Source organism: Hemibagrus wyckioides, linkage group LG11 (assembly GCF_019097595.1).
Source record: "Hemibagrus wyckioides isolate EC202008001 linkage group LG11, SWU_Hwy_1.0, whole genome shotgun sequence".
Classification (NCBI taxonomy): Eukaryota; Metazoa; Chordata; class Actinopteri; order Siluriformes; family Bagridae; genus Hemibagrus; species Hemibagrus wyckioides.
The window spans coordinates 14,207,344-14,233,351 of record NC_080720.1 but is presented as its reverse complement, the minus strand read 5'-3'; the positions used below and the strand labels follow the sequence as shown (position 1 = coordinate 14,233,351).

Below are 26,008 nucleotides of genomic sequence, written 5' to 3'. Positions count from 1 at the left end.
TCCGCAGAAGGGTCTTGCGATCCGAGACGGTGCAATTCCCAAATCAGGCAGTGATGCAGCTGCTCAGGACGCTCTCGATGGTCCCTCTGTAGAACACAGTCACGATGGGGGGAGGGAGATGGGCTTTTCTTAGCCTCCTCAGGAAGTAGAGGCGCTGCTGGGCTTTCTTGGTGATGGAGCTGGTGTTGAGTGACCAGGTGAAGTTCTCTGCCAGATGAACACCAAGGAATTTAGTGCTCTTGACAATCTCCACCGAGGATCCGTCAATGAACAGCGGAGAATGGTCACTCTGTGCTCTTCTGAAGTCAACAACCATCTCTTTAGTCTTGTAGACCAAACATGGTTGCAGCAGAATTCTGGCAGTGCTGGACAAAACAGGACAAGTAGTTCTAGGCTCTGTGGTGGGAGACTGCTCTGCCTCCTGGTTCCACAGGGGATGTTGCTTCACTTCCTAGTCTTATGAAGGACAGTGCTCTGCCCCCTACCCAGAAAATGTCACCTCTCACCCTGCTGTCGGAACTCAGAGTCCCCTCCGAGTGGACATATCACTGGGTGGAATTTTAGATTGTGTCTATTTCCCTTAGCTTTCCATAATCTTACCCAATGAACTCAATAAACTATCAAAAACTTAAAATAAAGGAGATCTCAGTCAGCAGATGAGAAGAAGCAGGTTTCTTTATTCAGCCATGCAGTCAATCACATGCATTTCTGAAGAGAGCAGCTGGTCTAAAAAACCCAAAAAAATTCCCCTCTACTTATACCTCAGGCGCCCCATGGTGCCTCCTTTTAATAATTTAAATATTTCCAGCAATTTCCCATTATATTCAATGTATGGTTATTTTCATCTCTCCTTCCTTAATTTACATACTTTTACCATGTCCCATTATTATCTTACCTGTCCTGATACCGCCCCGAAATTGAGGTCATCCTCCCCTTTTCAAATTTTTTTCAATAAATTTTTATAATTTTCAAATTAGTACCCTGACCTTTTCTCCTTTTCTCTGTCATCTTTGACCTTTATTTAAGTCAGATACGCTTCTATTTCTAAGTTTAAATGCGCTTCTGTTCTGTTCTGTAAGTAATTCTAAGTAAGCCTTACCACTATCATGATTCATTGCGCTTCATTGCTGATGTTCCGATGCTGTTATGTCTAGCTTTCTGCCCGCACTGTCTGTCTTCTCCATCTTGGTGCCTATGCTATGTTTAGCTTACCGGCCACGCTGTCTGACTTCTCTCATCTTGGTGCCTATTCTGGGCCCTAAAAAAACCTTGTCATTTTCACCTTGGTGTTTATTCTGGGCCCTAAAAATCCCCTTTCTTGCTCACCAGTCTCAGTGTGGTTATTACACTAGCACACTAATATTAAAGGTTCTGAATAAGTATTGTAAGGTTATACATGATTATTATATAGGTTATACATTTGCATTAATCAAAGCCAGCTACTAATCAATAGCTAAATAATTTTGATAGATAACCACTACTTTTAGGCAGAGTATTGCTATTTTAAATCTAGGCATATAATTTTCTCCGACACTGCCTCACTAAAGTAGACGCTCTGACCTCTTGCTTAGGACATCCCCTCTCTGTTCACTCACCGTGTTCCTTGCTCCCCACTGAAGGACTGGCTAGTCTAAATTGTTCCTAGGTGTGGGCCCTGCCATAGGTTGGCATTCCATCCACGGTGTATTCCCACTACTCACCCAGTGTTCACACAGAAACTCTGGCTCTAGCCCCTTTGTGTGGCCGGTTTGTTGTCTTGCTTCTGTCTGACTATCTGTGCTTGCCATTACCTGAATTGATCTAGTTCTTAAATGTTCCTGCATTCTAATATTAGTTTTGTTTTCTTGGACCACAGTTTTCAGTTGTTTGTTCAGCACTGTAAATAAAATAAAAAATAAAATTCTGCACCTGTATGTGCCTCTCCTCGACCACGTGAAGATCACAAGCTGCATGTGCAATTTTATTATGTGATGGTTTGTTTTGGTTACAGCAGCAGATCACTGAAATATTAAAATACCTAAATAAACTAAATAAATGATGTAACTCATAGGGAGAGATAGATTAGATGATGCACATTTTGAGAGGTTTATTGAATCAGCTGATTGTTTTCTCTTCGGAGAAAATAAATAGAAGCAAAAAGCAAAAGCAAAACTTTACTGCATTTGCATCCTGTCATTATCCCATGCCTGTATCTCTCAGAGGTCTGTACCTCTCTCTCTCTCTCTCTCTCTCTCTCTCTCTCTCTCTCTGTATGTGTGTATAGGGGGTATGTTTGTGTGGGGGTAGTAGAGTTTAGAGGGCAGGGCTAAAAATCAGTGTGCCCTCTCTTGCCCACTCTCTGTCTTTCTCACCTCCTCCTCCTCTTCCATCTCCTCCTGCTTGTGTTGTACTTCTCAAGTTGAGATGAAGTGTGCATTTTTGAGTGGAAAGTGACAGACTGTGAAGTAGCTGGAGTGGTCAGCAATAGTTGATGCTCTTCTCGACTCTCTCTCTCTCTCTCATCAAACAAGATTTCTAGAAGTTCTACCGAGACGTGACGGCCAAGGAGAGCCATGTCGAATCCATGTGCCTGCGTTTTGGAGCTGCTGGGTATGCTCGTAGGAGTGGGGGCATGGTTCTGCTCACTTGCTGCTACACTCATGCCCAGCTGGCTGAGCCTCTCCACTGAGCTGCTCGTCATGGAGAGCTATGAAGTGGGCCTGTGGGAGTCCTGTGTGGTACAGGAGGTGGCAGGCAGTGAATGTCGTCCCTTTGAAACCCTGCTGGGTCTGTCACGCAACCTCACACTGGCACGCTTCTGCATGTGCCTGTCAGATGCCCTAGCTCTCCTGGGACTCCTGATCGCTGTCCCAGGTCTGACCCTGGTGAAAAGTTGCGGGGGGTCTCAGGGAAGGAAGGTGAAGCGTGGCATGAAGATCACAGCAGGTTTGATGATCCTGATTTCTGGCATCTTCGTACTCTATCCTGTCTCGAATATCGCCCATGAGACCGTTGTGAAGTTCCACGATCACTCAGTCCCTCATACAGTGCCTCGCTGGGAGTTTGGCGATGCGCTGTTCGTCGGCTGGGCTGCAGGATTTTTTCATGTCGTCACTGCGATGTTGTTCTTCACCTCGTGTTGCTGTTCGGAAGAGAATGAGATGCATGTAGCGTACCATCACCAAGAAAAGTTCAAGCCTGTGAGCAGCTCGAGCAAAAAATTCGTGGAGTATGTTTAACAGGAGCCAGAAAACATTCAGAGTGTTTCTAATGTGATATCACAGATAAGCTGATTACTTTTCCCTTTATAATGTACACTCCTCTCTCTTTTCTTTGGTCACTGCAGTCCAACAGGTAACATATGGAATGTGTTAATACTTTTGCGCTGTGCTCATATTAGTAATAGGTTTTATTTTATTCTATTATCAGCTGCTGTGAATAACTGCACTTAAACTGCTTAGGCATATGTACACAAGCTTTCCAATGGAATATTAAGTGATGAATTTATACATACATTTATACAAAAGTACAGTTTGGTTAAATATATCTTTAGTATGTATTTGTATATTACACTGATATTTTGTTTGAGTGTATTTCTGTAGATAACAGTATATACTTAGCTAGTATACATTGTATTAATATACAATACTAATAAAGTGTCTAGAAGCAAAATTGTTTGCTAGAAAAACAAGCTCTTAAGAAACCCCTTCATGTCACTAACACATGCAGCTCTTATTGTGAGGTTGTTAAGTGACTGGGAGAAAAATAGCCTTTGAAAAACATCTGCTCTTGATCCACAATAAAAGTGACTAAAAGTAGTGTTTCGGTTGAATGTATGGTAAGAAATGGAGTAGGTTTTTGGCAGGGTTTGGAAGACAGCTAAAAGTGTGCTTGAGTTTAATTAGACCTAATGTCCAATTCATATCAGCATGTGGATTAAGCTGTGTTTAATGAAGCCTCTATGAACAGTATGTCCTAATGAGGAATGCCAAACAGAACCACCCTCCTGCCTCCTCTCTATGCTGATGACTGATTTGACCTGGTTAAGGGTACAACTTACCCTTGGAAAAAATCTTCAAAAGAAACTGACTCGGCAAAGAGACAGGTCCTCGGACTCTTGTTTTCACTAGGCTTTCAAAGACGCCTTACCTTTAAATGTGAGATGAAAAAATGCTATCAGTGCACTGATGTAATGCTTCATCAAAATGCTTGTGTATGAATTAAACCACGTCAATTTGATTTCTAATTAATTTTGTTGATGCATCTTGATATATAAATTCCAAGAGAAGTAAGCAACAGATTATCAACAATAAAAATTTGATATTCCTCACACTGAAAACTTGAAGGAAACATCTGTCTCAACAAACAAATAATGAGTATGAATCAAAACATCTGTCTACTCACTGGTACTGTGTTATTTTACAGTTTTTTTCAGAATCATATTTTGCCCAATAAAGCTTTTGTCCCTCGTGCAAATAAAAACATCAGATCTTTTGTTGCTGCATGTTGATACTGCAGATTGTTTTTTAAGATTATTTATTTTCTTTAGTTATCCTCCATTTAGGGGGGAAAAAATCCCAGCTGAGACCAGGCGTACTCAGACCAAAAGACGCCAGATTAAAGGGTGTGTACACTTATAACTTCCTGTGATGGACAATAGATAAGAAGAGCTGCATGGCTATCAGGAAAACAAACAGCGCTTTGACGTTGCCGCTAATTGCCATTTATTCCCAGCAGGAGAAAACTGGGCATCTGCTGAGGAAGAGGAAATTCAATTTCAACACATAATTACAAGCCAGCTGTTAATGCAATAAACTGTAAACATACCTTTGAAAAAGGAACTGAAAACAAGAACACTGAGGGGAAAAAAAACACATAGCACAGGCTGTTGTATTTGTGCAAACAGAATTGAATTGAACTGTTGAATGCAAAGAATAAATAAAATAGACCTAGTCATACACTGCTTAGAACATTGCTATATAAACCTTAATTATTCCAAATTAATATCCAAGTCCTGCTGATTGTGCCCACAGTTTCACACATACACATGTAGACTGCATCTCACCCTGAAATCAACATTTTCATGGAATAAATGCCACCAGGGGAGAAAAGTTGCTAGATCTTGTTTGCCATAGACAATTGTTTAAACCCTGAGAATGCATGAACTGGTCAAAAAAATTGGCACAAATTATCAGACCTAGTATGACTGTCCATGTGACAACTTTTATATAAGGAGTTGGAGTGCAATAGCAAAATCTACTATACACCATTTCCCAAGCATTATACTGTATACTTTGTTTTCCTTCAGTTACCGTGGGTACTTGCCAGTGTAACCAAAACTGGTGACGATTTTTTTCTCTGTTAAGTTGACAAGATGTGAAAAAATTTCTCATAGCACCAACTGTTGATGTGCAAAATTTTTAACATTGAAAACCAACATTGTGGCTCCTCAATGGTGTAGTAGAAAAGTGTTTACTTTACCATGAAGAGATCACAAGTTAAACGTGGCCAGGAGCCTAGGAACAAAACTGTCCACGCCCTCAGGGTAGGGGGGGAAGGGATTTTACGGATTTACGAAAATCTAGCAGTTATGTGTAATGAAATATTGGCTAAATACTTTCCCTAACACTTCATTTCCAGTCAGTAAATACATCAGCACCACAGACCAGATACTATTATAGCCTAACTATAATTTCAACACTGAGTGCAATACACATAGCTTGGTTGTTCCAGTGATGTCATTTTTACAGTAATTATTTAAGGTTACACCACACACACACACACACACACATATCTATCTATCTATCTATCTATCTATCTATCTATCTATCTATCTATCTATCTATCTATCTATCTATCTATCTATCTATCTATCTATCTATCTATCTATCTATCTATCAACACTATATTGTGCCAAAGGATTTGGGACATCTGCCTTTACACGCATAAGAATTTAATATGGAGTTGTCCTGCCCTCACAGCTTCAGCTCCTCTGGGAAGGCTTTCCACAAGGTTTCGGAGTGTGTTTATGAGAATGTTTGACCATTCCACTAGAAGCACATTTGTGAGATCAGGCACTGATGTTAAACAAGAATGCCTGGCTCACACCCTCCACTCTAATTCATCCCAAAGGTGTTGAGGTCAGGAAGGGGTCATCCCCAAACTGTTCCCATAAAGCTGGGAGCAAGATATTTGTCTAAAATGTCTTGGTATGTTGAAGTATTAAGAGTTCCTTTCACTGAAACAAAGGGGCCAAGCCCAACCCCTGAAAAACAACACCTGAATTCAATGATTTGGGGGGGGTGTCCCAAAACTTTTGGCAATGTAGTCTATCATTAGATCTGTGGAGTGCCTACAGTTGTGAGCTACTGCATACAGCAATGCCTTGAAGTAGTGATAAATGTTGTGGTGGAAGTCTGGAGAAATTAGCACACTGGTAGGCATGAGCAAGAGTAAAAAGGTTACAATTTATTGAACTGTTGCACAACAGGACCCAGTGCTCTCCAAAAAAATTTGAAAGAGGAAGGGCATTCATTGTCTTTTGTGAGTTTTTTTTAGACATGTTTCTAACACAGAGACAAAAGCAAGAAAAATATTCATAGACAATCATTAGCTACATTACAATGCCTGACCAGGCAAGGTGCATCCTTGATGCTGGCAAGCTGGTTCAGGTCTTGAGTCTCACCACCTCATCTTCAGTGCATTCTGTTCCTCTATCAGATCTCTAGTCACAAACAAACTCTAGTCACGTACACAGAAGATCAGAACTTCTCCTTCACAGTGTGTAAATATAAAGAATCCCTTTTCCATGTATAAAATTAAACATGATCTTTTTATGCATAAACAATAACAACTGAACTTTATGTTTTAATCTAAATTTGAATCTTTTAATTAGAAAGCCATAATTCAACATTTATTTATTTATTTATTTATTTATTTATTTATTTTCGTTTCTATACTGACTATCAGGAAAGGAGTTATTGAAGAATTGGGAACTATAGGAATTTGGTCACTGGCTAAAAAATGTTAAGAAACTCTGCATTCTGATAACAAGAAGTGCATTAGGTGCTGGCCTACAGTTTCTATCACCAGGTTTGTGAAATGGCTCGCACTTTAGACATTACCCTATTCTGCAAAGACAGTGTGTTGTCTGCAATTCATGTAAAAATGCTAATGATAAAAAGTGTTGTATTCCACTAGGTATGGTGGAATTCCTTCCATAATCTGCAAAGTTATGTTTTAATCTATCAATGTACAGTATGTCATGATGATCTACTGATTATATCAGTCTTAACCCTTAGACACAATTATCTCTTCAGTGTGTTGGAAGTAAACTGAAGTTGCTGTCACGTATTAACCCGGCCATTTATACACATATTATGCATCATTTAACATTAAGTGACTTAAGTCTACAGCATCTTGCAGTTCAAGTTCACACAGAGCTGGATGGGAAATCTGTCAGAAGCAGACAAATAAAACTCTGTCATTAAAAGAAAAAACGCTATTGTATGATTCGACATGGCTTTTGACCCTTACTAAATGTGCTTTGTATTTTTGAGAGCTGTGTTCTCTGCAATAATCTTTTGTTTTCTCATGCTTCTATTGTTTATCACTGTAAAGCTCAGGAGACGCAACCTACAGTAAAGCAGAGATTGAACCCAGATCTCTACAGTAGTCTGGATGACCTGCTTTACAGAGAATCAGACCCACATGCAGGATAAAACTGAAGCACTACTTTATTAAGTTAAAACAAAACTAACACTCTGCAAAATAAATGAAGCATGAGTAACGAAAACATAACTACCACATGGAGACCTGAATACACAACAGCATTGCGCCGTACCACATGAACACAAAACGATGACTTGTACAACAAGGCAGGTATATATAGGGCAGAATATTAGGGTAAATGGAAAGCAGGTGACAAGGCAGGAAAGATGAACAATAGGGAGGGCGTGGCACAACATACATGGGAATAACACATAAACAAACACAGGCCATGGTGAAACACCCGTCCTCTGGTGGTCTGACTGGGAACTGTCCCAGTAGCTCCTGACAATCACCTGTATTTGAAAAATAAGCTCAAAATAATAAACATGAATTGAAACATTCTTCCATTGCAATTTTTTTTTCTAGATTTATGCCCTAAGGTTTTTATTGTAGTAAGTTTTGTGCTACAAATTATAAATTTATCACAAAAACAAGTTTCATTGTTAAATGTGACTCAGTAATTGCAAACATTAATCACAAATTCTATCTATATATTTGGCAATGAGATAAATTCAATATGTGTAAAAGACTTTCAGGTATTTTTTTATTTCTTTTTAGTGCTTTTGAAACCCCAATCATGTCCCAGGTTAACTGGACCCAAACAGTACCCAAGGGTCCAAAGAGTGAACATAACACAAAGGTTATATCTAAATGCTTTAGTCTTTTAGATGGTTTTCGCTCTAGATTGGTGTTAGGGATGAACGTGCCTAAATAATTAACCTATGATACTTGCCTCGTGTACTCTTGTGTGGCACGGGTAATTGTGTAATGACTGTTTTATTGTACAGTTCATAAACGTTGTTATTTGAGTTTGATTCAAACTGGAGGACAGATAAACATACCGAAAAGACTGAATCACAAATCTTTTAGATAAAGTGGATCAGGTGACGAATAAAACCAAAGACTTACCTATATAAAAAGACCTATATATCACTTATTAAATATGTGAACATGCTCTACATTTTCACAAAGCAGGAATGGATTTAAAAAACACACTGGATGGTGTTTGACTTTTATACACGCTACATCTAAAACTGGTTATTATAGATTGCACAAGATAAGGGACAACAATATCATATCATATGAAGAAATCTAAATAGCCAGACAAAGACATGCACATTAGGGGTGTAAAACAATGCTATGATCTGTATCCGGATCTCTTTAGTGCTCTAAATGTCTGTATCTGTATCTGAAGTTGACCTGGAAGCAAAGGTTATCTATTGCCTCAGAAACAATAAAAACACTAAAAACATAACCAGACCTGCTGCGGGGAAAAAAAGAAAGAAATCTTTTGCTTCCCATAAAATGCAACAACAAATTGCAAATTAAATAACATAACCTTTGTCCTTCTACAGTCAGATTATCAACATCACTTGGGACTATGTTTTTATGACATCATGAAATGTATTGTTTAACTCATAAAACTGTTGTTAATAGTTGACAACATGTGCCATCTAATGATATTTATTTATTTTTAGTTTCAGGTCTTTGGGATTGCTAAATTCCACAAAAGTTAAAAAAAAAAGTTAAATTTAAGAACAATAAAAACATAGAGTTATATAGAGAGGCAACACAATAAGTAAACAGAGCAAATTACTGATGAGGGATGAACTAATAATATTTCTCTTATTCATGTTTGTATTTGTATATGTTTAGAACACATTTGTTCATTCAGAATTATGAATTCATATTCAGTTATATCCCTAATATAATTGTCAGGCATCCAGTCCTCAGATCATACTAAAAGGTACTCTTTTACAGTACTGTGCACATATACCTTCTAAAATAATGTAATTAAATGTTATCTATATAAATAAAAACTTCTATAAAGAGCAGAAAACAGCTCTAATCTAAACAGAGTTTGTTTATCATGCCTACATTTGGCATTCTAAAATGCATTAGTAATCTCAGGTACCCTGCCTTTCGCCCTATGTGCGCTGGGATAGGCTCCAGCAGACCCCCGTGACCCTAGGAGTCCTAGGAATATAGGATATAGCGGGTATAGACAATGAATGAATGAATGAATCTCAGGTACATTTAGTGAAGTATTATAAGGATCATTTTACTGAGCATCTTGGAGAATCTGCCTCAGTTTTTCTGGAAACTTTGGACTGTCACAACTTCCCTGTCAAAACCAGGCATTCAGCTTTAATGATTTGTCTGAATTATATAATAAATTATATAATCCCATTAACATATTTCTGTAACCGTTAGTTTTTTGTTGGAAAGGTCATGTTTAAAGACAGAAAGGAAACATTAACTTTTTTTATTTAAAATTAAAATTAGAAACGAAGATAAACTCAGTGACAAACAAAAATTAGGGTGCCTAATGCTTTTGCACAGAACTGTACCTTTACCCTAAAATACATAACAAATGCTAGTATAATGCAATGCAAAGAGAAAATAAAATTGGCTTTAATCTACAAGAAATAATTAATTCTCTATCCTTTATCATATAATCAGGAGGATTATGTGATTTCATAAAAACAAAAAATCATGTTATTCACAGTGGGATTTATCAGAACTGTTCTTCAATAATTATAATAAGATTAAGCCATGCAAAGCAACAATGAAATAAAGTAATAAGGGATGATGTCTTGCTGGGAGCTAATGACAAAGTTCATTCCAGTCTTAGCAGGGGTCACAAAAGCCTCCGGTTCAAAGTAGGAAGCATTTTATCCCTCTGTTCACAAATCAGCTAAATTTAAACCAGAGTCACATGAAGGATGTTTGACTGCAGACGAGAGGTTTAGTCCAGTTATCTTTCTGTAAGAGAATCATGGGCAGATGAACGTTATGTTAGTAAACAAGCTTATGCTGTATGTCTAAACACCACCACAAACCATAAACCTTGGGCTGAGTCAAGCTTCTAATCATTACAACACAAGCACAACCATGCAAATATAGCTACAGATAAAAGATTAACATTTATTACAATGATAGGAACAATTACACTACAGTAAAACTTTATTGCAGGTGTACACAGTGACTTAGTGGTTAGTGTTTGCCTTACACCTCCAGGGTTAGGGTTTGATTTCTGCCACCACTTTGTGTGTATGTGCAGTTTGCATGTTCTCGCTGTGCTTCAGGGGTTTCCTCTATGTGCTCTAGTTTCCTCTCCTAAACCAAAGACATGCATTATCTCTAAATTATCTGTGCAGTGTGTGAGATTGTGCTCTGCAGTGGGTTTTTGCACATCATATTTTAATGCTGCTACAAACTGCTGCTGTCATACATTTACGTTTACATTTACATTTCTGGCATTTGACATGCTTTTATCCAGAGCGACATACAAAAGTGCTTTGGTTCATTGTCTCTATCAAAGAATACATGAACACTGGTTCAATAGGTCACAGACTTATGATACCATCTAAAAACAGTGTTGGGAGTTTTTTTTTTTTTTATTTGTATATACAACATACAACAATACATAAAACAAACAGGGAAAATTTAAGTTAATTTAAGTGCTTCTGGAAGAGGTAGGTCTTCATCTATCATTGGAAGACAGTCAGTGACTCAGGTGTTTGGACATCTAGGGGAAGTTCATTTCACCACCTCAGTGCCAGAACAGAGAAGAGTCTATTTGTATACCGACCTTTAACCCTGAGAGATGGTGGGACCAGTCCAGCAGTGCTAGTAGATCGGAGAGAGCGTGGTGTAGTGCGAGGAGTAATAAGAGCTTTGAGGTAAGATTGTGCTGGTCCATAATTGGCTTTTTAGGCAAGCATCAGTGTTTTGAATCTGATGTGTGCAGCTACAAAGCATCCTCCTATACACTAACAACCACACAGACTTTTTACCCCTTAGGTCTGTGTTGTTGTATGTAGCACCATGGCCCTGGAGGAATGATGTTTCAGTTCATTATGTACTGCATCAGCTATATATGGTTGAAATGATAATAAAATCTTTTTGGCACTTCACTTGGGTTATTAGCGTTATTACAGTGTCCAGGTTAGTACAGTGTCTTGTACCCTGTGATACCTGGGATAGACTTCAGATTCCCCAGGTCCTCATGAGGTAGAAATAGTAGTATAGAGAACAGATGGATGGATTCTAGTTACTATAAACTGGCAGGTAACCTGTAGAACAATTAGACTAATAAAAGGGTTGTCATGTACAGAATGAAGACTAATATAGGAACAGAATTTAGGTTAGAGGAAGTGGATACTTACATACAGACTAGTGCCATGCATTTTCTATGTTAATATAAGGAGGTCTCAATATTAAAGAACAGTGGGAGTGTTATTATCATATGCAGAGTTCAGGATACGGGATGGAAATGTGCTTAAAACAAGTTTTCAGTTTATAAGAGCTATATTTTACAGACAGGGCTTTACAGGGATTTAACAAACTCATTTCTGCTCTGAGATGCCCCAAGTGCTTCTTCATAAGCATCTAAAACTCGAAGACATTATCTTCAATGATCATTCGTTTGTTCATTCTGATGATTTCCATTCTGCAGGTTGGATGGAACACAAGTGTACTGGAAAAAAAGGGTTAGGTGCAAAATGAAAGCATTTCTCTACTAAGCAGTGTGAACCTGTATTACATCTTCAGTATTATTATCAATATTTTGTATTATATATATATATATGTCCATCAAAGTGTAATCCATGCTCTTAGCTCTGCTTGCTGTTCACATAACTCCTGTGCAGCTGAATGGAAGTCAGAAATAAAACACAATGGAGTTTGCTTTCTAAGGAAAACAAAACAGTACCACAGCAGAGTGATATGAGGAGGCTCAGCAAGTGGGTTATGATGTTCCCATCCCAAAATCTATTATTCTCCAATAACATCAAGTCACAAAGTGTGTTATTCATTTTCTACCACAGTAATTAACTAACCTAATTCATTAAAGAATGACACGTTATCTGTTTATAGTGACATTTAATGTTGGAATGTAGTGGAAAGTGGGAAATCTGGGAATCAACATAGTTACTGTGAGAGCTGCTGCAGACATTTTCCTACCAAATTCTCTCTTTTTTTTATCTCTCAAAGATAATAAGGCAAAACTAACAGACAAATGTACTAAAAGGAAAATGCACTTAAAGGTAGCATTGATGTTAAAAACCACCAACATTTAAGTTTTCATCTGTAAATGTTAAATAAACAGAAAACCTCTGAACTGACCTGCAGCAAGGACTACTGTAAAGCTGAATGAATGAATGAATGAATGAATGAATGAACACTTTCTGACCAATCATATTAGCGAATTCAGCAGCACTGTGGTGTGATACAATGCACTTTAATTCACTGCTTATTCAAGATGTATGCTTTTACACACAAATGCTTGCTCCTCAATATATTTTTTAAAGCACAACAAATCCAACATGCTTTGTCCTTTCTCATTGAACCCATTACTGTATTTTGGTTCAGCCTCCTTTGTCATTGAAAGGAAAACAAAAACAGAAAGGATGTTTTAGTCCTGTTTAAGCTAAACACCTCTACACCCAGCCATAATGGCACATCCTGTGATTTTGCAGCACAGCAGCAGCCCTGAGCCTTGAAAATGCTAAAAACTACACTGTCTAGACAAAACAGAATGCAACAACAGTAAAACTGCTAAAAAAAATAAATAAATAAAAAATAAATAAAATAAAAAATAAGTGGATTAATAATATAAACCTTATGCAAGAAATTGACTGAGTGTGAATTAAAATGCATTATATCACACCACACCACAGCGCTGCTGAATTCTCGAATCTGATTGGTCAGAAGATGTTAATTAAATGAATGCATTGCATAATTATGCATTCTTTTTACTGTATATTTGATCTAGATTTAGGATACACCTCGAAGTGGGAGATGATGATGAAGCCCATGTTTAACGCTTTATAAACTTTGTGACAGAGTGGAGTGACATCTGATTGGTTGGAAGTGTAAGGTAAACATGATCAAACATCATTACATTGGAAATCACTTCTAAATGTTCAGAAATCTGCCTTACAACTTGTCCTCTGTCTTGAATGTGGGGTTATCTGTCCCTTCTCCCCTGTTCTCAGTGTCCAGAGCACCAGTTCTGAGGTTTGTGTTATCTCCAGTTCCCTCAGCTTTATGTTTCCTGGGTTTACGAGGTTGCCTGTAGGACAGGAAGAGCAGCCCACTTATAATAAGCAAGACAGCGGAGCCAATTCCTGTTGTGATGCCCAGACCGAGCTCCTGTTTATACGGTGCAGGAGGTAGAAGAAACTCTGGCGGGAAATCAATTGTATGATTTTTGAGCACCGAGTTCATGTTCCAGAAAACAGGAATCAGCGAGCACGTTGCAGTAAGGAAATACAAAGCACCTGCTGAGGAGAAGAAAAGTCTGATGTGCCCTCCATCAATGTTGAAGTAAGCAAGTCTTATGGCATATCCTGCAATCAGGTTTGCAGCGATGCCCACAGGGATGGCCGTCATACACAACACCTGTGCTGCAGCGATCTCTGGAGGAATGAACGAATCTGTGATGCCTATGCGACGGCAGAACTCGGCCGTGTCCAGGACGTTGCTATAAAAACAAGCCCTCCAGATGCCAACCCAGGCCGTGCCAGAGGTGATGACGGACACATCGTCCACATACCACACTCTCCAGTCATCCACTCCACTGGTGGCGATCGTCAAGATCAATCCCAGTACTGCCAGCACCAACCCGAAGAACTGCCGATGGGCCGTGTGGGCCAGGTAGCTCATCATTTAGGTTCATAGACTAGAACTCAGTCAGTGATGTCTTGAAAGATGTCTGCATGTAGCCTTCTGGAACATTCTCTCATTAGGCTACCTACAGTATGGATAATATATCAGTGTCATGGTCAAACATATCTAAATTTTCATAAGAACTAAAGTTAAAGAAAAGAACAACCTTTACATTACATAATGAGGCTACATAACTTAATATAAATAAGCAAGTTAAGTAGCCTTTATTTGTCACATATACATTATTGCACAGTGAAATTCTTTGCCTTGGAGGGTTGGGGTCATAGCACAGGGTCAGCCATGATACTGCACCCCTGGAGGAGGGGGGTTGGGGGCCTTGCTCAAGGGTCAAAAGGTGGCAGCTTAGTGGTGCTGGGGCTTGAACTCCAATCTTCCCATCAACAACCCAGAGCCTTAACCACTTGAGCCGCCACCACCACTCAACAGAAAGAGGTCAAAGATAACTAACACTTAAAGTAACACCTCTGCCTCAAACAGAGGTGAAATATGTCTGGAATGCTTTGTGATCCTAATGCAAATTTGTTACTTGGTGCTAGATTTCGGTGAGATGTTTGTAGTGACATGACAGGCTGTCACTCTTACTGCAACAGGAAAAGATAGTTAACTCTTAAAAACAGAACTAAAACTTGTTTTCTAACTCACAAAGTTCAGTATCGTGTTAATGGAAGGTTCAGCATAGAAGCAGTGCAGACAGAATGCTCCAGAGATGGAAAATCCCAGAATGCAATGCAGATATACTAGAGGAAACAAACTTCTGAACCCGGTTGCTCTGACTTACAGCAGCAACTCGGTTTGGCTAGTTAGGGATCGATAAGACAATGAGCATGATGATACTGACAGTGATATGAGCGTGAAAGATGATGTTTTGGATGCTGATGTGTTTGAGGAGAATCTACAAATGAGGCAGTGAAAGATGGTGCTGGTCCACTGGTGCTGTTATCAGCAGGTGACAAGGTGGCATTGTGGGTAACGTAGAGAACTGTTACCTAAAATAAAAATATACCAGTGTCTTTAAGTTGTGTGTGTGTGTGTGTGTGTGAGTGAGAGAGAGAGAGAGAGAGAGGGGGAGAGAGAGAGAGAGAGAGAGAGAGAGGGAGGGAGAGAGAGAGAGAGAGAGAGAGAGAGAGAGACAGAGAGAGACAGAGAGAGACAGAGAGAGACAGAGAAAGAGTCAGAGGTAGAGGTAGAGAGACAGAGAGAGACAGAGAAAGAGTCAGAGGTAGAGAGACAGAGAGAGAGAGGGAGAAAGAGAGAGAGAGAGGAAGACAGGGGGAGAGAGAGGGAGAGGAAGAGAGAGGGAGAGGAAGACGGGAAGAGAGAGGGAGAGGAAGACAGGGGAAGAGAGAGGGAGAGGAAGACTGAGGGGTAGAGAAAGACAGAAAACGAGACAGAGGGAGAGAGACTGATTGATTTTTCAGAATAAAAGATAAAGTTGTACTGGAATTGTTTTACATTTACGATTCGGTTCTAATATTTTCCTCTGTGTTTAGATTATGTTGTGACTTCTCTGGCTACATAGATCTTCTCTGGTTAAAGCTATGTAGCTGTTGCATCTGTTCTTGTTCAGTTATAAGACATGAAAATTTCCAAACCCTAACAGTAAAAGATAATCATGTCAAACCACAGAACCTCATTTTACAATAATCGCACTGGGATACTCTGTGCAACGTAAACATTTACTTACGGTTTGACGTAATCTTATTAAAGAGATTATTATTGTGTAAAAAATGAGACCTTTACCTCAGCAAATGTCAAAGGCCGAAGCGACAAAAACCACATTCATAACGCAACTTCAAACACGTCTCACGTCTCACGATGCTGAAGCGTAAATGAACTTAAGTCACTCCTCCTTAATCTACTATGACTTAACATGACAAGATTAGAAATGTAGTTAATGATTCATCAACAGCTCACTCACATCACTTCAGATAAAGTTCACTCGGCTTTGAATATACACTATATTGCCAAAAGTATTCGCTCACCTGCCTTGACTCGCATATGAACTTAAGTGACATCCCATTCCTAATCCATAGGGTTCAATATGACATCGGTCCACCCTTTGCAGCTATAACAGCTTCAACTCTTCTGGGAAGGCTGTCCACAAGGTTTAGGAGTGTGTTTATGGGAATTTTTGACCATTCTTCCAGAAGCGCATTTGTGAGGTCACACACTGATGTTGGACGAGAAGGCCTGGCTCTCAGTCTCCACTGCTCTAGTGTCCAGTGGTGGCGTGCTTTACACCACTGCATCCGACGCTTTGCATTGCACTTGGTGATGTATGGCTTGGATGCAGCTGCTCGGCCATGGAAACCCATTCCATGAAGCTCTCTGCGCACTGTTCTTGAGCTAATCTGAAGGCCACATGAAGTTTGGAGGTCTGTAGCGATTGACTCTGCAGAAAGTTGGCGACCTCTTCGCACTATGCGCCTCAGCATCCGCTGACCCCGCTCCGTCAGTTTACGTGGCCTACCACTTCGTGGCTGAGTTGCTGTCGTTCCCAAACACTTCCACGTTCTTATAATACAGCTGACAGTTGACTGTGGAATATTTAGGAGCAAGGAAATTTCACGACTGGATTTGTTGCACAGGTGACATCCTATCACAGTTCCACGCTGGAATTCACTGAGCTCCTGAGAGCGACCCATTCTTTCACAAATGTTTGTAAAAACAGTCTGCATGCCTAGGTGCTTGATTTTATACACCTGTGGCCATGGAAGTGATTGGAACACCTGATTCTGATTATTTGGATGGGTGAGCGAATACTTTTGGCAATATAGTGTATTTCTCATTTCTTTCAGAATATTATGTCTTTTTCTGAGCATTTCACGCTGTGGCATTGTCATGGGTTAATACATTTCAAAACGTTTTCAACGGATCCTCGTGAGTGACAATTTAATTACATCTTTTTGAGCACATTATACTTTGAACCTGAACTGAAATAGAATTGATGCAACCCTTAAAGCTGATAGGAGGAGTTCAGGCTTCATGTAATAACTCTGAAAGAACTCATATGACCTGAACAGTGAAATGATTTGGGACTTTTTCAGATAATCCACAATGACTGGGTGTCTCACGTCTCTCCTGTTTTCTGTGTACCATTGTTAACTCATCAGAAAAAAGTTTAGCAAAACATTATTCAAAATTTGTCTCTGAGGATATCTGAGGATCCTTGCCTTTTTATGGCTTTCTACAATGTGGCTCTCTAACACCACAATGTCTCAGTGTAACCCCACATTTTTAGATTTATAATACAGAAAGTAAAAAAAAAAACCCACCATATTATCTATATGAAAGTATTTGTTCTTTAAATTAAAGTAATATTTTTTTGCATTTTTTTTCATTTCATCGTCTGTACCGCTTATCCGATCTATCGTCGGGTCACGGGGAGCCTCAGGCGTCATCAGGCATCAAGGCAGGATACACCCTGGACAGAGTGCCAACCCATCACAGGGCACACACACACACTCATTCACTCACACAATCACACACTACGGGCAATTTAGAGACACCAATCAGCCTAGAAGCATGTCTTTGGACTGTGGGAGGAAACCCACCAAGCACAGAGAGAAAATGCAAACTCCACACACACACACACAGTGAGCGGGAGCGAGACTCGAACCCAGGACACTAGAGGTGTGAGGAGAACGTGCAAAAATGAACGCGAAATCGAGCGAACTCTTTCTATTTTTTATTAAGGCGCTTGTTATTTTTCAAAATTACCCCAGTTCCTCTGCAGATTTGGGTAAAGACACACTGCAAGATCATCACAACAGGCATTCAGCCAAAAATCCTCTTCGATTTACTGTACATGTGCGACAAACATGAGTACAGCTAGCATAGAAAGGAATTGCATATATTTCTTCACTGGTAGGAAAAATCCTGTGCTTGCAATTTCAGTTAAAAAAATGCACAATGTTGCATCACAAATCTTTGTAAAAGCTGCAAAAAATCAAGGATCTTTGGCCACAACAATCACTAATAAACCTAGAGGGATTGACTATAGCTTCAGAGTCAGATTCCTGATTATAGCTAACAGGATTGCAGTTCTGTGTGGAAATGATCCGATATAGCTTAATCTGCCTCCAGGTTCAACATGTTGTCCATTCTGTCATGATTTTCTGCTTACCAAGGTTGTATTTAAGATTCCATAACCTTCCTGTCACCTTGAACCAGGCTGGCCATCCTGCTCTGACCTCAGTCAGCCGGGCATTTCTGCTGCTCACCAGAGGGTTTTTTCTGTACTTTTCTTGGTACACTATAGAGATTGGTGTGTGAAAATTCCCATGATCAAGCTGCAACAAATTCAACTATTTTTGCCTGCAACAATTAAAAAAAACTCCAGGAGGGACTGTATATAATTAGCTACGTGATGATTGTCTAATTCCTGGAGTGTTTTTTTTTGTAGAGTGCATACACAGAGGAAGGCAAGCTGTTTATTTGTAAGTTAGACTATTTGAGAAAGGTGGTACTCAGGCACCAGGGCATTTACTCTTTTAGCTGCATCAGAGGGTTAATGTGTGAAATCTAGAACCTTTTATGGGTTCTTTTGTCCCTTTAGGGGAAATCTTAAGAGTTCAGAAAGGGTCCAAATTTAAAACATTTTATGGTGTACAAATAAGGGCCCGGATAATCTCTCTATATACATCTCTTTCTCACACACACACTCCTATCAAGACCGCCTATCAGCTCTGCCAACTGTGATAAAGGTACCATGTGTTTTTTTCCATTCATGTGAACAAGCCTTGACTGCACTTTCCTCTAACAGCACTTAATTCACATCAAATTAATACACTTCTTCTAATGCATTAATCAAGCAGATACTGATCATCTTAAAATAATAGTGTATTGGTACAAACATTATTGCAGAAGTGGGGGAACTGGGGAGATCAAATTATATTGAATCATATCACCTGGTTTTATGTTTTTGAAAGTTTTACAAGCAGTAAACACAAACACACACACGCACATACATATATATATATATATATATATATATATATATATATATATATATATATATATATATATATATATATATATATATATATATATATATATATATACAGCTCTGGAAAAAAATAAGACACCACTGCAAGATAATCATTTTCTTATGTTTTTTTCCTACAGGTGCATGTATTGGTGAGATGAACAGTTTTGTTTCATTTTTTGTGAACTGCTGACAATATTTCTCCTAAATTCAAAATAAAACTATTGTTATTTAGAGTGTATATTTAAAGGAAATGACAACACATCAAAATAACCCAAGATCATGCAGAATTTGCAGAGTTTTAATAACTCAAATAAAACAGAATGCAAATAATTTGTAAACAAAATGTGTTTAATGCTTTGGCTAAATAACATTAAAAAATCAGTATTTGGTGGAATAACCCCGATTTGCATGCGTTTTGGCTCCATGCTCTCCACCAGTTTTTCACATTGCTGCTGGGGAACTTTATACCACTCTTTTTGCAAAAAAGCAAACAGCTCAGCTTTGTGACCATCCATCTTCCTCTTGATGACATTCCAGAGGTTTTCAATAGGGTTCAAATCAGGAGATTAGGCAGTGGTCTCTTATTTTTTTCCAGAGCTGCGTGTGTGTGTCTGTATGTACGTATGTATTTATATACCATTCTGTATAAACCTTAGAGACTGTTGTGTGTGAAAATCCCAGATCATCAGCAGGTTCTGAAATATCAGAACATCTATCACCAGCTACCTTGCCACAGCTGCAGTCACAGAGATCACACTTTCCCCATCTTGACGTGTGATGTGAAGCTTTTGACCTGTAGCTGCATGATTTTATGCATTATGCTGCTGGCAAATGATTGGCTGATTGAATAACTGCATAAAGGAGCAGGTGTACAGGTGATCCTATTAAAGTGGGTTAAAGCCACTATTCTAGATCATGATTAAATTGTATGTGATTCACATTCAGTAACAACTGCAAAGGAATATTTTTTCTCCTATCCATCAAATTCATCCAGCCATCCATCACAGGAATATGAGGTTTTGTTTTTTTCTGTTTATAAAAGAACGTTGTCACGTTTCAGTGTAACACAACAGTCCAGCTCATGTCATTTTTCCCAAAATGGGTGAAATGCAATGCTACGGCTGAGAGGAGGAAGTAGGCTAAACAAGGAATAAAACACATCATGGCGTGAATCATCAGCATGATGGAGCTGGATGTGACACAGGCACAGCGGTCAGAGCTGCTGTTCAGTTGAGGAATCAGTCAAGAATTCATCACCACTGTGATATAAAATACCACTAAACACCAGCTATTTGTTATAACGTGAGAGAAGACTTAGTTTATGGAATAACCAAAAAAATACACAAAAATACTTTTCTTTCACCCAGATTGGACTTGCATTTAGACACGTCACCAGTCATGTGAGACTGCTATTTATACACAGTCATGTGATGAACACTTTTCCAGGGTGTGGCGCTAAAAACGTTAAGCACTGTGTACAGCAACAACAACCAAAAAAAAAAAAAAAAAAAACACTCGAGACATCATGGAGCAAAAGGCAGTCGTTATTTTATAGACAAGCATTTAATTCTCAGTGAGAATATTGTATTGCTCAGGCAGTCCCTCAAATATTTTACAAAAAGCCGGTATTGAGGTGGCTCTAATTCCAACAAATATGTTTCTTTTTCATCCGCACATGTAAGCTAAACTGAAAGTTTTCTAAACTAAGATCAAATAAGTGAAGGGTAAAAACTAGCATATCCTAGTCTTATTTACAGATTTAAGTCTACAATAAATTACTAAAAACATGAAATTGTTTTAGACATGACAGGACAGGGACTGATGCCATATGAAAAAATGCACAGTCGTGAAAGGCCAGCATTTCACCGACACTGGACAGAAAGTTAAATATGGGATAAGGGTTATGAACATAAGCTGTAAATGTTAGAGTTTTCTATGTGTATACTACTGTAAGGGATGAGTGGAAAGTGGTTTGTACTATGTGGTCAAGGCAAATGTAACCATCTTCCACTGCCCACTAGTGGTCAACAAGCAAAATTACAGAAACACTAGATACTGAAAAGAGTAAGTGGGACAAGGTCAGGGTAATACGTCAGATAAACAGTTTCATGGTCTTACAATAAGCGCTTTGAAATTTGCATTTTATCCAGTATAGCGTGGTTGAACAGTATCGATGCAGCCCAAATTTGGGTGTGGTTCGAAAGGTGGTTCGGCTCTGTGCACAAAAGCTGAGCATGAGCATTCTGAAAACATCGGCATCATCAGGGTGTCAGCAATGCCAGAGTCTGATTCAGATCTGTTCTGACTTTGAAATCTGGACACGGTATCACTTTGTAAAGGTTATTTGCCATTTCTCAGCAGAATGACCTCTGATCTGGAGGCAAACTGTCCATCAGACACTTGAGCTGCTCCTCGCCCAGTTTGATCTTATCCTCCAGTTTGCGCTGTTCAATGATGAGGGCCGACTTCATCTTGACGAAGTGCTCGTAGTCGGCCAAGCTCTCCTCCTGCAGGTAGCTGGCCAGGATGTCGCAAACAACTCGCTCTCGCCGATCCAAGTTGTCCTTCAGCTCCTTGGCGTCCTCGTGCTGACGGATCAACAGCTTACGCTTCTCCATCAACGTGCGCTGTAGAGGCGAGAGAAGAATGAGCGATATGCTGTTTGTCCAGTTTGAATATCCATTACTAGTTCAATTAAATTCATTTATTTGTATAGCTCTTTTAACAACGTCACAAAGCAGCTTTACAGAAATGTATAAAATACAATAGTTCAGGGTACAAGATTTAAACGCATACATTTATCCCAAATGTGCAAGCCAGGCACAGAGACTAGCAAGAAAATAGGCTATGAGGAACCAGCCTCATCTGGGTGACACCGGATAGTATTATAAATAGTTTCTGTTTAATAACTGAACAATCTGGTCAAAAAAACCGAAATTAAGTAACCTGGGAATTCTTTCAAGTTTTAAAGTGAACTTTATTTTGTTGAAGGTATCAACTGTTTACTGATGGAGACTTGAATGCAAAACTGTTTGTGGCATTTGCGGTCTAAATACTATCACAGCAAGCAAGTCAATCAGAATATATTTCTATACAATTTCTCCTCAAGCACAAGGCAGTATTCAGTTTATAGCCCTTTATATTAGAAACCAAGCTGATATCTATATGTATGAATGGAAAAAAGTCCCAATGTATTCAGGCTGCTCTTCTTTTAATGATGGTCTATGATTTAGATGCCTAGTAAAGAGATGCAAAAAGTTTATCTGGTTCATTTCGCTTCAGATCTTTAACTAACTAATTCTGTAATCCATTGTGCTTGTCTCAGCAGTTTTGATGTTGTCTCCTCACCCTTTCTTCGAGTGGTGCGTCCTCCTCCAGGCTGTTGAGGGCATTCTCGACACGTGCCAGTCGTCCAGACAGAGACAGCAGAAGGCTGACCACTTTGTCCAGGTCCCCGACAAACATGCGGAATTTCTCCAGCTCGTTGGGTTTGCAGACGGCCTGTACAGTGGCCTCTACCTCCTCGCCCAGAGCGTTGTTGTCCTGCATGTCCTCCTGCAGACTCTCTCGCGCCTCCCGCAGCACCTGCAGCTTCTTGCTCAGGCTCTCAATCAGCTCTTGCTATAAATGAAAACAGACGTATTGTGTGTCAAAATCTCCTCTTACAGCTCTCTTTGAAGCTTTCCTGTAACTTAAGTATGTAATCTTTATGTAGTTAAAGAGATGTGCCAAGTTTGATTAAAATAATACATATTGTACAATTCTGCCCTAACTTTCAGCAGTTTGTTTGAACAAAAATGAAACTATAAACACATTTATAGTTAACACATCTGTGAACTTTATTCGAATTCCAAATAAACAACTTAATAAAAATGGATAAAAAAAAAAAAAAGGTGTTAAGCATGGTCAGATTTCCAGTTTCTGATGTACACTGACTCAGCACTTTATTAGCAACACGTATACACCTACACATTCATGCAACATCACAGTGTAGACAGTCATACAGATCCAGTTTCAGAGCTTCAGTTAATGTTCAATGTGTGAACTCTGTGACTTTAACAATGGCATGGTTCCACTGCTGACCTGGGATTTTCACATGCACCAGTCTCTTGAGATTACACAGAATGGTTCTGAGATGCTTTTTGGCTCACCACAGTTTTAAAGAGTGATTACATGAGTTAATATATCCTTCTTGCTGGCTTGAACCGAAATCTGGCCATCTTCCTCTGACCTCTCTCATCATCAAGGCATTTCCACCCACAGAACTGTCACTGGCTTGATGGTTTTTGCACCATTCTGTGTAAACTCTAGAGACTGTTGCGTGTGAAAATCCAATGAGATCAGCAGTTTCTGAAATACTCAAACCAGCTTGCCTGGCGTCAACAATCGTGCCACGTTCAAAATCTAAATTTCCCATTTTGATGGTTGATGTGAACACTAACTGAAGCTGCTGGCCTGCATCTGCATGATCTTATGTACCGTGCAGCTGCCACACAATTGTCTGATTGAATGTTTGCATAAATGTGGAGTGTTGTGGTCATTCAGCTGACTGTGCACTACGAGTGAGCCCTACCTTCTTGTTGGCGAGCTCCGTGTCGTTGTCCTCCTCCAGCTCCTCTTCTGATTCAAGCTCTACACTCTGCTCCTGCATGTCCTTCATTTTAATAAGCAGCTCTGCTTTAGGAGCTGATGTGCTGTAATAAGCTGAGCTGGTCACCAGAGCTGCCGCTGCCACCATGCTGTCCTCCTCCCTCCTGAGAAAACGTCAGAAGGTTATGTGTGAGAACATGCTTGTGTGCACTTCATAGGTCTAAAAGTAACAATTACTTTTAATTTAATTATGTTTAACTGATTAAACAAAGAAACACCAAATTCTCCATCCAAAAGTATGAAAATTGCCATTTTTCATTTAATCACTAGGGGGCCAGAGATTTCATAACATTAGTGTGATATACAAACCCCCAAAAAAACTGCACACTGTAACAGCAACTTTGATGCTCCGGCATCAAAGGGGGGGGGGTATATATAGTATATTCTAAAATATAATAATAAAATATTCACTAAAATATAGCTGACGTTTATTTAATTTTTATGAACAACTGAAATTATACTGTTCATGAACCTCCACGCTGATGTAGACACTACTGAACATTACACACACCACAGTGCATAAAAAGTGCATGGCCTGACCTCTCCTCAGAGCTACGTGAGGTTTGGGTCAGTTTGGGTGCAGCTCTCCTGCGTTGGTGTGCCTCCTCAACCAGCTGCTCTCCTTCTGGGAAAATCCCTTCCATCAGGTCCATAGTGGTTCTCCTCTTGCTCTGGTCCAAAATGTCTGCCAAAGACTTATCCTTGTCCATGATGTCCCTGGCCAACACCTCTCTCTTCTCATCTTCCTCAGAGTAAGAGGAAGCACCGAGGCTGCCCGAGAAGACTCCGTTAGTGCTATGATCCACACAGGGGCCTTTTTGTGGCTCCTGAGGCCCTGTGACATCAGCGTGAAACTCCTGCTCCTTCTGAGGGCCCATGGCTTCATTTTCCTGCTCTCTTTGACGTGTGTATGTGCAAAATGGAGAAGAGGATAGCTCTGGTGCTCCCAGACTGGACAGAGACAAGACTGGGGGCTGCGAGTTGAGAGATGTCTCTGTGCTTGGGTGAAGGTACTGTCGATTTTCTTTCTCTGTGCTGCTTTCAGAGTGGACGATTTTGATGGGCACTTTTTTCACAGTGCTGCTGTCGTCAGTCACCTTGTCCATCCTAAAATAGAATAGATGATGAGAAAATAGCAATACTGTCATTGAGGAACAGATGAGTCTCTTTAATAAGCAATATTCAAAATTAAAAATTCATATTCACTGTTTAGAAATGGAAACATAGGGAAAGCAATGCTGGTGTTGAACTCTAAATACCTGAAGAGTACGCCTGTGAATAAACTCTCTGATCTCTCACTCCCCAAAAAACTTTCTCCATAGTTTTTGTTCCTATGCCAGTTCCAAGCCACTAGCTAGCTTTCCTCTAATCACATGTCAGCTTAAGAAACCAAGGAGAGTGAAGGCAAACAAATGCTTTCACTGATACACATGAAGTTATCCTCATGTCAAACTGCTACTCATGCTCAGACAGACAACACAGAAAGTGCTTTCAACCCTATTCCACATACATCCTACTAGGGAACCTTGAAAATATATTGTGAGATGCGTCATCTTGTTACAAATAACTTTACAACAGATTAAAAAAAAGCCAGTAATAAAAGTGAAAATGAAAACACAAAAATAGATTTTAATGTTCGTTACAATGACTAACAATGAGTAAAAAAACAAACAAACAAACAAAAAAAAAAGCCACGTTAAGTATATTCTGATATTCTATCTTCCTGCCAAATGACAGGGTTTGTTTTTTTTCCTATGCCTAAATATAATCACACACTCTAACCTTTGGACTCCTCCCTGTGAAAAAAGTGGTGGAAATTCACAGCAAGGGCTGCACAAAAATACTGCTGCTCTTTAGGGGGAAAAAGCAGAGACAAACAAAACAAAAAACCAGACTGAGAAATTCTAAGTGCGAGACATTCAT

At 39.4% G+C, this 26,008-nt stretch overlaps 3 protein-coding genes across 12 annotated transcripts in view; 1 reads left to right on the top strand and 2 right to left on the bottom strand.

The window, feature by feature from the left end:
* Positions 1–2,343: 2,343 nt before the first annotated feature.
* On the top strand, positions 2,344–4,835 carry LOC131361081 (putative claudin-24). Its single transcript, XM_058401974.1, has one exon. It carries the CDS (start codon positions 2,553–2,555, stop codon positions 3,216–3,218), a length of 666 nt encoding a protein of 221 aa, XP_058257957.1. The 5' UTR covers positions 2,344–2,552; the 3' UTR covers positions 3,219–4,835.
* Positions 4,836–13,489: 8,654 nt separating this feature from the next.
* cldn34a (claudin 34a) lies at positions 13,490–14,421 on the bottom strand. Its single transcript, XM_058401972.1, has one exon. It carries the CDS (start codon positions 14,419–14,421, stop codon positions 13,693–13,695), a length of 729 nt encoding a protein of 242 aa, XP_058257955.1. The 3' UTR covers positions 13,490–13,692.
* A 6,558-nt stretch (positions 14,422–20,979) lies between these two features.
* Positions 20,980–26,008, bottom strand: part of shroom2a (shroom family member 2a) — a 45,845-nt gene continuing 40,816 nt past the window's right edge. For all 10 annotated transcript variants that reach the window (XM_058401922.1, XM_058401930.1, XM_058401924.1 and 7 more), the window contains 4 exons: positions 24,626–25,192; positions 24,009–24,189; positions 22,784–23,056; positions 20,980–22,062 (listed from right to left, as the gene is read on the bottom strand). In XM_058401922.1, coding sequence (XP_058257905.1) covers positions 21,790–22,062; positions 22,784–23,056; positions 24,009–24,189; positions 24,626–25,192 — 1,294 coding nt within the window. In that variant the 3' untranslated portion in view covers positions 20,980–21,789. The remainder of the gene's footprint in view (positions 22,063–22,783; positions 23,057–24,008; positions 24,190–24,625; positions 25,193–26,008) is intronic.

Coding starts and splice junctions, on each gene's coding strand:
- LOC131361081 (XM_058401974.1), top strand. CDS start 2,553: ATGTCGAATCCATGTGCCTGCGTTTTGGAGCTGCTGGGTATGCTCGTA.
- cldn34a (XM_058401972.1), bottom strand. CDS start 14,421: ATGAGCTACCTGGCCCACACGGCCCATCGGCAGTTCTTCGGGTTGGTG.